Source organism: Tachysurus fulvidraco, chromosome 23 (genome assembly GCF_022655615.1).
Source record: "Tachysurus fulvidraco isolate hzauxx_2018 chromosome 23, HZAU_PFXX_2.0, whole genome shotgun sequence".
NCBI lineage: Eukaryota > Metazoa > Chordata > Actinopteri > Siluriformes > Bagridae > Tachysurus > Tachysurus fulvidraco.
This window is the reverse complement of record NC_062540.1, coordinates 6,986,799-7,005,532: the sequence shown is the minus strand read 5'-3', so window position 1 is coordinate 7,005,532 and position 18,734 is coordinate 6,986,799. Positions and strand designations below refer to the sequence as shown.

The 18,734-nt window shown below is 40.5% G+C and overlaps 1 protein-coding gene across 9 annotated transcripts in view; it reads right to left on the bottom strand.

Moving 5' to 3' along the window:
- The window catches only part of rapgef3 (Rap guanine nucleotide exchange factor (GEF) 3), a 44,119-nt gene that overhangs the window by 13,319 nt on the left and 12,066 nt on the right, over positions 1-18,734 (bottom strand). For 8 of the 9 annotated variants that reach the window (XR_007139230.1, XM_047806871.1, XM_047806873.1 and 5 more), the window contains 8 exons: positions 14,621-14,727; positions 3,929-4,050; positions 3,620-3,800; positions 1,999-2,083; positions 1,846-1,906; positions 1,266-1,342; positions 981-1,127; positions 786-889 (listed from right to left, as the gene is read on the bottom strand). Coding sequence is in view for 8 of the 9 variants with exons in the window: in XM_047806871.1 (XP_047662827.1) it covers positions 786-889; positions 981-1,127; positions 1,266-1,342; positions 1,846-1,906; positions 1,999-2,083; positions 3,620-3,800; positions 3,929-4,050; positions 14,621-14,727 (884 nt within the window). In the remaining variant the exon portion in view is untranslated. The remainder of the gene's footprint in view (positions 1-785; positions 890-980; positions 1,128-1,265; positions 1,343-1,845; positions 1,907-1,998; positions 2,084-3,619; positions 3,801-3,928; positions 4,051-14,620; positions 14,728-18,734) is intronic. The other variant, XM_047806876.1, reaches the window with a different exon arrangement.

Here is an 18,734-nt window from a genome sequence, read left to right as displayed (position 1 = left end):
AGCAGTGTTGTACCTCTCTCTACAGAGCTAAAAATCCATTAATTGTAATTAAAAAATAGGACTTGTCCTGCTTTTTATAACAATACATAAGAACTTGCCTGAATTTTTAAAAATATTTTTTTGTTGTTAAAGGTGCCCTTCCACACAAAACCGTTTTTATTTGTATTTTTTGATATGTGTTAGTGTTGTGTCGGGAATGTGAAAATGACCTGCTACCTCCCCTGTCAGTTCGAGCCACTTAAAAGAAATAAGCGGAGAAATCAGATCAGTTAGAAACGCTGCTCAGAGTGACGTAGACATGATCGAGCTCATTACTATTCATGAGCTCTCCCACTTGAGACTGCGCACAAAGAATTCGTGTAGCTCAGTGAGTTTCCTATACAGCAAGGATGGCTGAACGTCAATATACCTGAAGAAGCCATTCTGCCACAATTCCAGGTGATTGTAAACAAAGTTCCTCTATCCTAGGCTACTTATTGCGCTGGGTGAATGAATAGTCATGCTCTCATATCCTAGCGGTTAGCCAATCTGAGCCAAGCAGCATAGCTCATTGAATATTAATGAGAACTGGCGCAAATCGAGCTGAGTCTTCCTGCAGGCTTTCTATACCACACTAGAATGGCCTTGAAACAAGGTAACCAAGGCATTTTTTCCACAAAAAAATATTACAGACAGACCTTAACGTCAGACCTTACCACAAAAGTAATGAAATACGTGTGGCAGGGCATCTTTAATAAACATTTTTGACATGCAGAACAATAAGTAAGGACAGAGTAATGTTTTACTTGTTGCTGCATCCTCCCTGGTGGGTCACTTGGCTTGAGCTTTTTTCAAGGACAAGGACAACTTTCCCGTGTTCCTCCAAACGCACCGTGTTTGCCTCCACATCCTACAACGAGATTATTATCTTTATTTAAAAAAAGACTGCAAGACAACCATTGTAAACATTTAGCACTGCATTTAGCGCTTTTGTTGTTTACCTTGAGAATTCGAATAAAATCTTGCTTGTTTACTCTGAGAAAGTGACAGTTGTCTTCCCTCACTATGATGGTAGCAGCACGAGGAGCATCATTTACCAAAGCAAGCTGGCCAAAGTCATCTCCTTCATGAAGGGTGTTCACCAAGCCCTGAGTAAGACAGACAGGACACACGCACAAACAAACACACAGTGTTTTAGAAAAATATGCAGGCCTTTAATTATTGACCCCCATACAAAAGAGTTTTGGAGATTTTACTGTGACAAAGATTCATCCTGATGAATTTACCTTGCCATGTGTGATAACATTAACAGACCCCTTCCAGATGATGTACCAGGATGTGCCTTTGTCTCCCTGGCTGAACACTGAAATAACAGCACACAGAGTAACAGGAGCATTAGTGGGGTACTTTCACATATACACACCCATGCGGTTAGTTAGTTAAGAAAGTATGACATCACGATATCTGTGTAAACAAAAACAGTTAAAAATACACAGATTCAATCATTTATCAATATGCATGGCTAATCAATTTAATACCAGGTAGTTTCCTAGTGAAAGACTGCATTAATCTAAGTCAAATAATATTTATGTTTTTCAGGTAATAAGATTCTGTTGCATAATCAGCAGCAGCAAGATAGCATACACTTCCAATTCAACATGCAAAGCACAGGTCTATCAAATGCATAATTGAATAATAAAATAACATTAAACTACCATTTAACATCTACACATTATTTGTCACTGACGATTTGATGTTTTCTTTTATTTAAGCATAGCCTGCATCACATTAACACAGGCAAGTAATTAGCACTATCCACTTCTCTTGCCCACTAGTGTTGAAATGTCAGCTTGTGTTTACACTCACATACTGTGCCTGCCTTGGCATATGACTCAAACACAAGGACTGCGGCCAGCTCTTTGCGCACCTGGAAGTATCAAGAGAGGGGAATAAGGAAAAAGTAGATGCATGGATGTGTTACAAAGGCAGGAAGAATCTGAACAGAAAGTGCTCACTCACAGAAGTAGACAGATGGGCAACAGCTTTAACATGCAGCAACTCTTCATAGATAACTTCCACATCCTCGGCTGTCCTTTGGCTTGGACTAACATTAAAATGGTTATTACATAATCGAATTGTGATATATGATAGTATGCTGAATGACATACATGTGGTTAGATAATCAATGATCGTTTAAAAGCTCGTTTAAAAGATCTTTATTTGGGCATACTGATGATGTTAATGTGTACAATACAATTCTATACATTTTATACAGTCTTATTAATGTCTGTCTGCTAAACAGAGACAGTGTTGCAGGATGATCTTTTATAATTAAACTGCACAAAATCTAACATTGCTCACTCAAAATGTACAGAAGAAAAAGCATGTAACACATTTGTGTAGTTAGCAACTATAAGTGTTGTAGATTACATAATTCCATACATTAGTACAGAATTATATTAATTATATTGTATACAGCACATTAATTTTAAAATAGTTTTGCTACAATTTGTTGTATGTCTACTGTCAAATAAAATTCTAGATCCATAAAAATGTAAGGGCATCTTTTGTACACAACCCAATTGTTGGATTCAGCTCAGGTTAGGTCAACCAGTTTTACATTTACATTTACAGCATTTGGCAGGTAAGAGGGAGCTGGTCCATTTTTGGCTTTGTAGGCCAGCATCAGTGTTTTGAATCTGATGCGTGCAGCTACCGGAAGCCAGTGGAGGGATTGCAGCAGCGGGGTGGTATGCGAGAACTTTGGCAGGTTGAAAACAAGCCGGGCAGCTGCATTTTGGATCATTTGCAGAGGACGGATTGGGTAGACCTGCCAGCAGTGCATTGCAGTAATCCAGTCTAGAAATGACAAGAGACTGAACAAGTACCTGAGCAGCCTGTGTGGACAAAAATGGCCGAATCCTTCTAATGTTGTAGAGAAGAAACTGACATGAGCGAGTCACATTAGCAACATGAGAGGAAAAGGACAGTTGATTGTCCATGGTTACCCCAAGGTTGCGAGCTGTGGCTGAAGGGGAGATCAGATCATTGTGCAACGATATAGCAAGATCAGTTAAGTTATTTTTATGTAGAAGTTGGGTCAGAAACTAACTTCTATTGGGAAACCTGGTTTCTAGTATTCATGTGGATTGGTACTTACAGCCTATCTAAACATGCCTTCTTTCCATATTGCATTCTGGTGCCGTTGTTCCTACGTGCCTCAAGACTACCACCATTGTCCTCGTCCCAAAGAAGTCTACAGTGTGCCATACCCTTCCCAGCAATGTACCCGCCCATCCACAAGATGTAGAATTCCAGGTCATCTCTTTCTATTCCTCAGTTCGTTGTAGGTACTTTCAGTGGTGGACAAGGGTCAGGCTACCACCTTCTTTAAGGAATTAACCACTAAATACTGAAAAAACTCTTTGAAAAAAGACTTGATGTTTTGGATATGCTCTGACCCATCTGTCTACCAATCACAGTTTGGCGATCAGTCACTCACATCCTCATGTTTGGCCATTTTTCCTGCTTCCAACATATCTTAATACAACTCCTTTGTAAGAATATTATCAGTGTTATTCACTTCTTATATCTTTTTTCATCATTCGCTCATTCATCACATGATTATTTTAATTCTCACCTTTTGCGGAGTTTCATATTCAGAAGAGCATCAGGACCCATCTGGACCAAGAACGACAGACCTTCTTGCAGCTCATCATCTTTGGAGACCTTTTCACTGCTTGTGACATTCAGATCAAACTCTGACTCCATAAATTGGTAAAACTGTGTTTCTTTGTCATAAAAGTTGAGCTCTTGCTTCACTAAATGGAGATATAGGGATTTATATTTTTGAGACATACCAGGTTCTTTTCAGGTTAGGAGTTATATTTTTAAGTTTTCCTTTGTTTTTAACCAACATGTAAATGAATAGGTATTGCATTTTAGTTACCATTTACAACAATGCCCTCATCCACCAACACCTGCCACATGCCAACTGCCTGACTCCGGGACGGGGCACAGTCATTCAGCTTCATCAGCCAGTCAACAAGTTCCTTTCCACTGCAACATTGTCTGCATCACAAAAATACATGTAAACATTGTTAAACATTGCGATTTATTTGGAAAATATGACTGATAATTCTTATTTAAGGATAGTGGTCACGTGAAGTCATTAATGATCACATAGTTGTTTGACTCCTTTTTAAATCTAATGATAAGTTAAGAGTCAAGTCAAGAAGCTTTTATTGTCATTTCAACCATATACAGTATAGCTGTTGCAGTACAGTACATAGTGAAATGGGACAACCTTTCTCCAGGATCATGGTGCTACATAAAACAAAGACAGAGCTAAGGACTTGTAAGTAGTCTTAGCCACATAAAGTGCATCTGTGCAACCTGGTGCAAACAGTGCAGGACAAGATAAACAAGACAGACAAGACAGTGCAGGACAAAAGACAGTGCAGACAAAAAGTTACAAGACAATACAAAAAGTACAAAAAATACAACACATAAAAGACAATAAACAGTAAACAGAAACAGCACCGACCAGTGTAAATACTGTATGTGAATACTGAATGTTCAAACAATATTTCGTGCAGTAATACTAGAATGAACACAGTACAGGTCCTTGAGATAATATATAGAATTGTGCAAAAACAGCAAATGACTGAAATATTGTACAGTATGTGCAAAATGGTTGAAATGTTGGTGCAAAAGAGCAAGAAGTGTGCAAAACAGCATGTAAACAGTTTGAGGAATGTAAGCAGCATGCAAACAGTTTCATGTGTCTGTGTGTGTTTTGTGTGGGTCTGTGCAGTCCATACAGATGATGTGCGTGTGTATGCTGTGCTCAGTACAGTTCAGTTCAGTTATTGAGAAGTCTGATGGCTTGTGGGAAGAAACTGTTACACAGTTTGGTCGTGAGGGCCCGAATGCTAGGGTGAAGTGTGTGTGTTAGGGGTGTGTGGGGTCATCCACAATGCTGTTGGCTTTGCGGATGCAGCGTGTGGTGTAAGTGTCCATGATTGAGGGAAGAGAGACCCCAGTGATCTTCTCGGCTGTCCTCACTATCCGCTGCAGGGTCTTACAAGCCGAGATCATACAGTTCCCAAACCAGACAGTGATGCAGCTGCTCAGAATGCTCTCAATGTCCCTCTGTAGAACATGGTCAGGATGGGGGGAGGGAGATGTGCTTTTCTCAGCCTTCATAGGAAGTAGAGACGCTGCTGGGCTTTCTTGGTAATGGAGGTGGTGTTGAGTGACCAGGTGAAGTTCTCCGCTAGATGAACACCAACAAATTTGGTGCTCTTGATGATCCATCAATGTTCAGCGGAGAGTGGTTGCTCTGTGCTTTTCTGAAGTCCACAACCATCTCTTTAGATTTATCCACATTCAGAGAAAGGTTGTTGGCTCTACACCAGGTAGTTAGATGTTGCACTTCCTCCCTGTATGCTGACTCGTCGTTCTTGTTGATGAGACCCACCACAGTCGTGTCATCGGCGAATTTGATGATATGATTCGATCTGTGCATTGCTGCACAGTCGTGAGTCAGCAAGGTGAATAGCAGCAGACTGAGCACACAGCCCTGAAGGGCTCCAGTGTTCATTGTGGTGGTGCTGGAGATGCTGTTCCCGACCCGGACTGACTGAGGGCTCCCAGTCAGGAAGTCCAAGATCCAGTTACAGAGGGAGGTGTTTAGTCCAAGCAGGCTCAGCTTCCCAATCAGGTGCTGAGGGATGATTGTATTGAACGCTGAACTAAAGTCTATGAACAGCATTCGTACAAAAGTGTCTTTATTATCCAGGTGGGTGAGGGCTAAATGGAGGGCTGTGGCAATGGCATCGTCTGTGGAGCAGGTTGGACAATACGCGAACTGTAGGGGTCACGTGACGTCACAGTATTGGCACCCTAGCGGTCAAGTAGCTTTCACAATCTTTCTCTTTCCCACTTGCCTCCAAAATGCACCCGGCCTAAGAGAATACTTGCACCATCAAAGCCAACATCAAAGTTTGTTGCGACGAACTTTACAAATCAAGTTATTATTATTATTATGTTGGCTTTATAGAAGCCAACATTATGATTTCCGTTATAAGCTTATTATTGTTATTATAATTATTATTATTATTATTATGTTGGCTTTGTAGAAGCCAACATTCTGATTTCCGTTATAAGCTTATTATCATTATTATGTTGGCTTTGTAGAAAACAACATTCTGATTTCCGTTATAAGCTTATTATTATTATTATTATTATTATTATTATTATTATTATTATTATTATTATTCTTAGACAAAAATTTATTAAAAAAAATGCGGCCCAGGGCGTTCGAGCCACATGCACACACAATACATCCAACATTAAGAATTGCATGTACTGTTCTATGTAGTATAATAAGTAGAATCCCATAATGACTGCAGTATTGACATGAAATGTCCAAACCCTCAGTAGCCACTTTTTGCCAAAAGTATTGGCACCCCACCGGGTATTCTGGTGACGTCACTCGACACCACGTGACGTCACGAGTAGCCCCGCCCCCAAAACAAGCAAAATCAAAAATTTGCACAACATGGACATATGACATATCAAAACACTCAGCACAATGAGGGGAACTGCCCCAGGGGTATTCTGGTCACGTCACGTGATGTCACGTGTAGCCCCGCCCCCCAAAAAAGCGAAATTAAAAATTTGCACAACATGGACATGTGACATATCAAAACACTGAGCACAATGAGGGGAACTGCCCCAGGGGTATTCTGGTCACGTCACGTGACGTCACGTGTAGCCCCGCCCCCAAAACAAGAGAAATCAAAAAATTTGCACAACATGGACATGTGACATATCAAAACACTCAGCACATTGAGGGGAACTGCCCCACGGGTATTCTGGTCACGTCACGTGACGTCACGTGTAGCCCCGCCCCCAAACAAAGAAAATCAAAAATTTGCACAACATGGACATGTGACATATCAAAACACTCAGCACATTGAGGGGAAGTGCCCCACGGGTATTCTGATCATGTCACGTGACGTCACGTGTAGCCCCGCCCCCAAAACAAGCGAAATCAAAAATTTGCACAACATGGACATGTGACATATCAAAACACTCAGCACAATGAGGGGAACTGCCCCACTGGTATTCTGGTCACGTCACGTGACGTCACGTGTAGCCCCGCCCCGAAAACCAGCGAAATCAAAAATTTGCACAATATGGACATGTGACATATCAAAACACTCAGCACAATGAGGGGAACTGCCCCATGGGTATTCAGATCACGTCACATGCTCATGTCTGCTCACCTCCAAAAGTATTGGCACCCTAGCAATACAGTAGCTTTCACAATTTCCTCCAAAATGCACCAGCCTTTGCAAATACTTGCACCGTCAAAGCCAACATCGAAGTTTGTTGCGACAAACTTTACAAATCTAGTTATTATTATTCTTAGACAAAAATTTATAAAAAAAAATGAGGCCTAGGGCGTTCGAGCCACATGCACCAAATTCGGATATGTCATAGACCCTGGTCTGAAGTTTGTTGCTTCTATTTTTCTAAGCGATCGGAATTCCGGCATTCCCGGTACAGAAGCTCAAATTGGCCTTTTTTCCCATAGACTTCCATTATAAACTTTTGAGGTTTATAACTCAAGTTATAACTCAAGGCAAGTTTTCGAGCGATTTACACCGAACTCGGACGAAGTTTTTATTATACATACACAATACATCCAACATTAAGAATTACATGTACTGTTCAATGCAGTATAATAAGTAGAATCCCATAATGACTGCAGTATTGACATGAAATGTCCAAACCCTCAGTAGCCACTTTTTGCCAAAAGTATTGGCACCCCACCGGGTATTCTGGTGACGTCACGTGTAGCTCCGCCCCTAAAAGAAGCGAAATCAAAAGTTTTTGCACAACATGGACATGTGACATATCAAAACACTCAGCACATTGAGGGGAACTGCCCCAAGGGTTTTCTGGTCACGTGAAAATTTAAAATTTGCACAACATGGACATGTGACATATCAAAACACTCAGCACTATGAGAGGAACTACCTCACGGGTATTCGGATCATGTCACATGCTCATATCCGCTCACCTCCAATAGTATTGGCACTCTAGCGGTCCAGTAGCTTTCAGAATCTTTTTGTCAACTCGCCTCCAAAATGCACCGGCCTTTGCGAATACTTGCACCGTCAAAGCCAACATCAAAGTTTGTCGCGACGAACTTTACAAATCTAGTTATTATTATTCTTCTTAGACAAAAATTTATTTAAAAAAATGCGGCCCAGGGCGTTTGAGCCACATGCACCAAATTCGGATATGTCGTAGACCCTGGTCTGAAGTTTGTTGCTTCTATTTTTCTAAGCGATCGGAATTCCGGCATTCCCGGTACGGAAGCTCAAAGTGGCCTTTTTTCCCCATAGACTTCCATTATAAACTTTTGAGGTTTTTAACTCGGCAAGTTTTCGAGCGATTTACAAGGAACTCGGACAGGTTCTTTAAGGACCTTACTCCGGACGAAGTTTTTATTTCGGACTTCCGGAATTTTCGGTTTTCCGGTAGTCGATGATCGAACATCCCATAGACTTGAATGGGGAATTCCAAAAATTCCTCTAAGCTCTCACACACACAGCACTGATGCTGGCCTACAAAGCCAAAAATGGACCAGCCCCCTCTTACCTCAAAGCCCTCATCATTCCTCGCACTGCACCCCGCAACCTCCGATCTACCAGCACTGCTCGACTGGTTCCACCATCTCTCAGGCTAAGAGGCAAGTATACTGCAAGACTCTTCTCTGTACTGGCACCAAGGTGGTGGAATGAACTTCCCCTAGAGGTCCGGACAGCCGAGTCACTGGCTATTTTCAAGCGGCGGTTGAAGACCTACTTATTCAGGAAGCACTTCAACTAGCACTTCTTTCCTTATCTTTTGCATTTAAAAAAAAAAAACAAAAAAAAAAAACACCTTTGACACTTTTTCATTGTAACTTTGAACAAATGTTTTAAACTCATGGTATCTTAAGTATGTAACCTAGTGAACCAGCATTAATGTATTCAGTGTTAGAGATTTAAGCACTTATGTACGTCGCTCTGGATAAGGGCGTCTGCCAAATGCTGTAAATGTAATGTAAATGTAATGTGTAGAGCTCAGGCACGGCTTCTCTCTCTGTGATCCACGCAGTATAATAATAAGTAGAATCCCATAATGACTGCAGTATTGACATGAAATGTCCAAACCCTCAGTAGCCACTTTTTGCCAAAAGTATTGGCACCCCACCGGATATTCTGGTGACGTCACTCGACACCACATGACGTCACGTGTAGCCACGCCCCCAAAACAAGCGAAATCAAAAATTTGCACAAAAAGGACATGTGACATATCAAAACACTCAGCACATTGAGGGGAACTGCCCCACGGGTATTCTGGTCACGTCACGTGATGTCACGTTATGTCACATGTAGCCCCACGCCAAAAACAAGCAAAATTAAAAATTTGTACAACATGGACATGTGACATATCAAAACACTCAGCACAATGAGGGGAACTGCCCCACGGGTATTCTGGTCACATCACGTGACGTCACGTTATGTCACATGTAGCCCCGCCCCAAAAACAAGCAAAATTAAAAATTTGCACAACATGGACATGCGACATATCAAAACACTCAGCACAATGAGGGGAACTGCCCCACGGGTATTCTGGTCACGTCACGTGACGTCACGTTTAGCCCCGCCCCCAAAACAAGCCAAATCAAAAATTTGCACAACATGGACATGTGACATATCAAAACACTCAGCACAATGAGGGGAACTGCCCCACAGGTATTAGGGTCACATGTCACATGATGTCACATGTAGCCCCGCCCCAAAAACAAGCAAAATTAAAAATTTCCACAACATGGACATGTGACATATCAAAACACTCAGCACAATGAGGGGTACTACCCCACGGGTATTCTGGTCATGTCACGTGATGTCACGTGATGTCACATGTAGCCCCGCCTCAAAATCAAGCAAAATAAAAAATTTGCACAACATGGACATGTGACATATCAAAACACTCAGCACAATGAGGGGAACTGCCCCACAGGTATTAGGGTCACGTCACATGTCACATGATGTCACATGTAGCCCCGCCCCAAAAACAAGCAAAATTAAAAATTTCCACAACATGGACATGTGACATATCAAAACACTCAGCACAATGAGGGGAACTGCCCCACGGGTATTCTGGTCACATCACGTGACGTCACGTGAGGTCACGTGTAGACCCGACCCCAAAACAAGCGAAATCAAAAATTTGCACAACATGGACATGTGACATATCAAAACACTCAGCACAATGAGGGGAACTGCCCCACTGGTATTCTGGTCACGTCACGTGACGTCACGTGTAGCCCCGCCCCTAAAACCAGCGAAATCAAAAATTTGCACAACATGGACATGTGACATATCAAAACACTCAGCACAATGAGGGGAACTGCCCCATGGGTATTCAGATCACGTCACATGCTCATGTCTGCTCACCTCCAAAAGTATTGGCACCCTAGCAATACAGTAGCTTTCACAATTTCCTCCAAAATGCACCAGCCTTTGCAAATACTTGCACCGTCAAAGCCAACATCGAAGTTTGTTGCGACAAACTTTACAAATCTAGTTATTATTATTCTTAGACAAAAATTTATAAAAAAAAATTAGGCCTAGGGCGTTCGAGCCACATGCACCAAATTCGGATATGTCATAGACCCTGGTCTGAAGTTTGTTGCTTCTATTTTTCTAAGCGATCGGAATTCCGGTATTCCCGGTACAGAAGCTCAAATTGGCCTTTTTTCCCATAGACTTCCATTATAAACTTTTGAGGTTTATAACTCAAGTTATAACTCAAGGCAAGTTTTCGAGCGATTTACACCGAACTCGGACAGGTTCTTTAGGACCTTACTCGGACGAAGTTTTTATTATACATACACAATACATCCAACATTAAGAATTGCATGTACTGTTCAATGCAGTATAATAAGTAGAATCCCATAATGACTGCAGTATTGACATGAAATGTCCAAACCCTCAGTAGCCACTTTTTGCCAAAAGTATTGGCACCCCACCGGGTATTCTGGTGACGTCACATGTAGCCCCGCCCACAAAACAAGCGAAATCAAAAATTTGCACAAAAAGGACATGTGACATATCAAAACACTCAGCACATTGAGGGGAACTGCCCCACGGGTATTCTGGTCACGTCACGTGATGTCACGTTATGTCACATGTAGCCCCACGCCAAAAACAAGCAAAATTAAAAATTTGCACAACATGGACATGTGACATATCAAAACACTCAGCACAATGAGGGGAACTGCCCCACGGGTATTCTGGTCACATCACGTGACGTCACGTTATGTCACATGTAGCCCCGCCCCAAAAACAAGCAAAATTAAAAATTTGCACAACATGGACATGCGACATATCAAAACACTCAGCACAATGAGGGGAACTGCCCCACGGGTATTCTGGTCACGTCACGTGACGTCACGTTTAGCCCCGCCCCCAAAACAAGCCAAATCAAAAATTTGCACAACATGGACATGTGACATATCAAAACACTCAGCACAATGAGGGGAACTGCCCCACAGGTATTAGGGTCACGTCACATGTCACATGATGTCACATGTAGCCCCGCCCCAAAAACAAGCAAAATTAAAAATTTCCACAACATGGACATGTGACATATCAAAACACTCAGCACAATGAGGGGTACTACCCCACGGGTATTCTGGTCATGTCACGTGATGTCACGTGATGTCACATGTAGCCCCGCCTCAAAATCAAGCAAAATAAAAAATTTGCACAACATGGACATGTGACATATCAAAACACTCAGCACAATGAGGGGAACTGCCCCACAGGTATTAGGGTCACGTCACATGTCACATGATGTCACATGTAGCCCCGCCCCAAAAACAAGCAAAATTAAAAATTTCCACAACATGGACATGTGACATATCAAAACACTCAGCACAATGAGGGGAACTGCCCCACGGGTATTCTGGTCACATCACGTGACGTCACGTGAGGTCACGTGTAGACCCGACCCCAAAACAAGCGAAATCAAAAATTTGCACAACATGGACATGTGACATATCAAAACACTCAGCACAATGAGGGGAACTGCCCCACTGGTATTCTGGTCACGTCACGTGACGTCACGTGTAGCCCCGCCCCTAAAACCAGCGAAATCAAAAATTTGCACAACATGGACATGTGACATATCAAAACACTCAGCACAATGAGGGGAACTGCCCCATGGGTATTCAGATCACGTCACATGCTCATGTCTGCTCACCTCCAAAAGTATTGGCACCCTAGCAATACAGTAGCTTTCACAATTTCCTCCAAAATGCACCAGCCTTTGCAAATACTTGCACCGTCAAAGCCAACATCGAAGTTTGTTGCGACAAACTTTACAAATCTAGTTATTATTATTCTTAGACAAAAATTTATAAAAAAAAATTAGGCCTAGGGCGTTCGAGCCACATGCACCAAATTCGGATATGTCATAGACCCTGGTCTGAAGTTTGTTGCTTCTATTTTTCTAAGCGATCGGAATTCCGGTATTCCCGGTACAGAAGCTCAAATTGGCCTTTTTTCCCATAGACTTCCATTATAAACTTTTGAGGTTTATAACTCAAGTTATAACTCAAGGCAAGTTTTCGAGCGATTTACACCGAACTCGGACAGGTTCTTTAGGACCTTACTCGGACGAAGTTTTTATTATACATACACAATACATCCAACATTAAGAATTGCATGTACTGTTCAATGCAGTATAATAAGTAGAATCCCATAATGACTGCAGTATTGACATGAAATGTCCAAACCCTCAGTAGCCACTTTTTGCCAAAAGTATTGGCACCCCACCGGGTATTCTGGTGACGTCACATGTAGCCCCGCCCACAAAACAAGCGAAATCAAAAATTTGGACAACATGGACATGTGACATATCAAAACACTCAGCACAATGAGGGGAACTGCCCCATGGGTATTCTGGTCACGTCACGTGATGTCACGTGTAGCTCCGCCCCTAAAAGAAGCGAAATCAAAAGTTTTTGCACAACATGGACATGTGACATATCAAAACACTCAGCACATTGAGGGGAACTGCCCCAAGGGTTTTCTGGTCACGTGAAAATTTAAAATTTGCACAACATGGACATGTGACATATCAAAACACTCAGCACAATGAGGGGAACTGCCCCACGGGTATTCTGGTCACGTCACTCGACACCACGTGATGTCACATGTAGCCCCGCCCCAAAAACAAGCAAAATTTTAAATTTGCACAACATGGACATGTGACATATCAAAACACTCAGCACAATGAGGGGAACTGCTCCACGGGTATTATGGTCACGTCACGTGAAGTCACGTGAATATTAAAAATTTGCAAAACATGGACATGTGACATGTCAAAAATACTCAGCACAATGAGGGGAACTGCCCCACGGGCATTCTGGTCACGTGACGTGACGTCACGTGATGTCACATGTAGCCCCGCCCCAAAAATGAGCAAAATTAAACATTTGCACAACATGGACATGTGACATATCTAAACACTCAGCACATTGAGGGGAACTGCCCCACGGGTATTCTGGACACGTCACGTGACGTCACATGATGTCACATGTAGCCCCGCCCCAAAAATGAGCAAAATTAAACATTTGCACAACATGGACATGTGACATATCTAAACACTCAGCACATTGAGGGGAACTGCCCCATGGGTATTTTTGTCACGTCACGTGACGTCACGTGATGTCACATGTAGCCCCGCCCCAAAAACAAGGTGAGGTCACGTGACATCACGTGAAAATTAAAAACTTGCACAACAGGGACATTTGACATATCAAAACACTCAGCACAATGAGGGGAACTACCTCACGGGTATTCGGATCACATCACATGCTCATGTCTGCTCACCTCCAAAAGTATTGGCACCCTAGCGGTCCAGTAACTTTCACAATCTTTCTGTCCATTCGCCTCCAAAATGCACCAGCCTTTGCGAATACTTGCACCGTCAAAGCCAACATCAAAGTTTGTCGCGACGAACTTTACACATCTAGTTTCCACCTGTTGTCTGTTGCATTTGCACAACAGCATGTGAAATTGATTGTCAATCAGTGTTGCTTCCTACGTGGGCAGTTTGATTTCACAGAAGTGTGATTGACTTGGAGTTACATTGTGTTGGTTAAGTGTTCCCTTTCTTTTTGAGCAGTGTATAAATTAAATTAACAAATAAAATTAGTTTTCATGGATACATTTCACCACTAGACCACCAGATGGTAACCCTGCACATTTTGGCTGTCCGCTCTTTGGTTGAGTTTAATTTTTTTTTAATTTAATGTGAGTAGTGTGTTTGTGTATTCCACACTCTGGTGTTTGTTTTCATCAATTTTTGCTGTAGTTTAAGTTTATGAAGTAGATTATTTTACACTGTAAATAAACCCATTCTGCATTTGCATCCATCTTTATTGCCTCCATGTAACAGTGGTGCAAATGTATTCCTGTGTTTACTGTATGTGCCCATATCTGCTTGTTTGTAACTGAAAACTGCTGCATTTAAGTAGTTCATTCAAATAGATTATTTGTACCTGTAGGTCTTTAGGTGATGTTTCCTGTCTCTGATTAGACCTGGATTTCTTTCCATCAGTGCACTATATACCACCCGAGCTGCCTTTAAGATCCGGTCAGACAAAAACTAAACAGAACATGAAAGAGAGAAAAAGAATTTTGACTTTCATTGGATATGTTTATGATGCAGACAGCTTGTGTTTTGAAACAAAGATTTAAAATTGCATATCTCAGCAAGAAGAGTGCAGTCCTTTACATGCAGCAGTTGTACTTTTTGTTCTGAAAGTGTTCTGTCTAAGTGATATGTAGATAATGGTTACATTGTTTTGCTTTTCCTTTTATTTTAAACTACGATCTGAAGAATCAGAGAATAAGGTAGACAATACTCATGATATGAGAATGAATCATGCTGTGTGTTTGTGCTTGCATATACTGTGTGGGTGTAAGAATGTGTCACGTTTTTCCTGTCTCCCACACCTCATCTGCACAGGTCGCTGAAAGTGTGGCTTAAAGCACAATTTATTGTGCTCTGATGTACTGTAGTTCTCATATTTTCTGTTACAATACATACAGGTGCATCTCAATAAATTAGAATGTTTTGGAAAAGTTCATTCATTTCTGTAATTCAACTCAAATAGTGAAACCCATGTATTATATAAATTCAGTATACACAGACTGAAGTAGTTTAAGTATTTGGTACTTTTAATTGTGATGATTTAGGCTCACATTTAACAAAAACCCTGACATGCTGGTGATACGTATGTCAATCAGCTAATCAACTCAAAACACCTGCAAAGGTTTCCTGAGTTATCAAAATGGTCTCTCAATTTGGTTCACTAGGCTACACAATCATGGGGAAGACTGCTGATCTGACAGTTGTCCAGAAGACAATCATTGACACCCTTCACAAAGAGGGTAAGCCACAAACATCGATTGCCAAAGAAGCTGGCTGTTCACAGAGTGCTGTATCCAAGCATGTTAACAAAAAGTTGAGTGGAAGGAAAAAGTGTGGAAGAAAAAGAAGCACAACCAACTGAGAAACCGCAGCATTGAGAGGCTTGTCAAGCAAAACTGATTCAAGAATTTGGGTGAATTTTACAGGGAATAGACTGAGGCTGGGGTCAAGGCATCAAGAGCCACCACACACAGACATGTCAAGGAAATTGGCTACAGTTGACGTATTCCTCTTGATAAATGACCGTGGTGTTGGTGTGCTTGACATGCCAGCAAACTCACCAGACCTTCTCTATGGGTATTGTCAAGAGAAAAATGAGAATCAAGAGACCAAAAAATGCAGATGAGCTGAAGGCCACTGTCAGAGAAACCTGGGCTACCAAACCATCTCAGCAACTTAATATAATAATAGAGAAATATTATACTACTAACAGGTCTCTAACATATATCTAAAGAATGTGACAAGGCAACTTCAAAAATAAAATTAACACATCAGTGGGATATTTTCATAGTGAAGGAAAAATCTCCTTACTGCTCACTTAAAGCACACTCTGCTCCACATGTAGTTTACACAAGGAAACACTGCAGGAAGACCAACTCCTAGCAAAACATTCAGTCTGTTGAATTTCATAGGAAAACTGCTATAACAACTACTGTAAAACACCACACCTAATGCCTAAGCTGTTCTAGTTGTGTTGTGAATTTGGGATGTATTAACTCCCCATAGCCTAGCAGACAAGTCCCCAAACCTTCTGCCAAAATACATACGGTATATAACAGTAAGGCTCAAGTTTTCTAGAAAATCAGGTACTGTAGTAATCAGCCCAATTTGTCCAATAAGTGTTGTGTGTTCTCTCTCTCTCTCTCTCTCTCTCTCTCTCTCTCTCTCTCTCTCCCTCCCTATATATATAGGAAAAGGCAGGAAATTTTTTTGTCTATACATAATCAAAATAATTTTTAACAAAAAACAAGATAAAGCAAGAAAAATATTAATTTAGATTTGCTTGGGAATAGCAGCAGCCACATTATTTTCTTTAGTAGTGTACAATTACTGACTTTTAAAGATCATGATTTTGTGACTTCTAAAGATCACAATTTCTACACAATACATTTTATGTAGACTAAATTTAACTACAAATCATGCTACATGATTAAGTCACATGCTCAATTTCCTGAATTTCATACCTGTTCCCAGATATCTGCTCCTCTTTATTTAACCTAGACATTCAAACACCCTTTGGAAATTTAATTTATTGAGATGCACCTGTATGTCTTTTCTAATTCCTTTTATACTGTACTTAAGTTGTTTGTGAAGTCTTGCTTTTTTCAGCAAGATTTCTTTAGTGCATCCTTTATTTTTTCTCTATGTATGTACATGAACATGAAAATGAAGACCTGAAATTGGTCTTTATTTTTTTTACCATTTTAAAATAATAGAGAAGCTATAGTGAAAATATAAAATACATTAAATAATATTTAAGTATATATTTACAGTGATTGAAAACCAGTAAACCATTTCCAACAGTTTTGTTCAAATTCCACATGTATTCTAGTAGTAAAAAGACTGTGAAAATATTAACTGTTATAATATGCATAAATGCATTTTTAGGACCCAAATGGTCGCATTGGGCTACTGTCTACTTAGAGCCCCTGGAATCTCCCTGTGAACACACACAGAGAACTTTATGTGTAATCTTCATACAATAGAACATTTTGTATATATTTTGCAAATAGTCCATTAACCTTTCCCATTTGACTTGTTTTTTTCACAAGTTGCGGCACAATGTTTGTAGTCCTAATGCTGAAGTACAACATACAGCAAAATTTTCTTCCTTATCCTCTCCTCCTCTCTCATGTTGTTTGGTAATCGTCTTAAATCATAAAGTTCACAGATGTCTTGGTAAGTTCACAGATGATTTAACTGGATTCTGACCCAAGAGAGTTTGTTTGACCTAACTTTAATCAGTCTAAAGGGAAACTGTCTGGTCTCAGTTTATTAGACATATCTACAGACCCATGTAAATCATCTGTCCCCTGGGCTCCATACCCCAGGCCCCTTGAGGGCAAATATGGAATGATAAAGTTACATGTAAGGTCGTGGTTAGCCTCGTACCATTTTCCCAGGACTCTTGATTACCTCAATTGAGCACACTGCCTTCAATGTCACAGTCGATCAGTTATTTCTAAATAGGGCTGCACAGTTTGGTGAAAAAAGTCATACTGCAATTATGATATTACAAACAAAGGGTATAACAAATATGAGTGCTTAGTTATCAAGAAAAATTCTTAGTATTTCTTAACTCAACATACAAATTGTTAAAACAATAAACTTCAAAATATGTAGTAATAATTTCAAAAACATATCTTGAAATAAATAACAATAAATAACAACAACAAATATTTTTTGAAAGAAACTATGTTTTAAAAACACTACGTTTAAAAACGTAGTGCAGCTTGAGCCCAAGTCTGCTGCATTAATAAAACTCTCCACTAATGAAACTTTCCACTTTTTTCAAAAAGCTCTGGGATAGCAATTTGAGATTTGCGAATGGTACCAAATCAAAAATTGTGTATTTGTATTCATTTTCAGAAAACCCTATTTTCTAACAATGTACATGGATATCATGTCTACTGAAGTGCAGTAAGTCTGTGATTTCATTGTATCTTCCGTATGGCATGCCACTTGCAAATACATCTGTAACTGATTTTTTTTTGTTTGGCTTACAGTCTGGCATTTGTCTGTGTTTCATTTGCTGGTATAAATTTTGTTGTGTTGTGTGTTGTGTTATTTAATGGGTTTTTGAGAGTACCCATTTTTGCTTAATATCACTGTGCTTAAATACTAAATATCACCAAATGACAGATGTAGCATCTTTCTTCAGCGTTAGCCTGCTTGTTAGCATCCATCTTTCACCACCTTGCCTACACACTGGGTTGTCATGTGACTATACACTGCACTTGCTTTACTTCCTAAACAGAGACGTCATCATTATGGTCATCATAATGAGATAATAAATAGATTAAACACTAAAGGATGTTAAACATTAAAAAATGTCAAACATGATAACATTATAAAATATGTTATCACACACATACAAGCACAATGTTCCTTTAATTAAATTTCAGACTTTTGTGGATACATAAGCATACAAGCTTTTGTTACTGAATTTAATTATGATA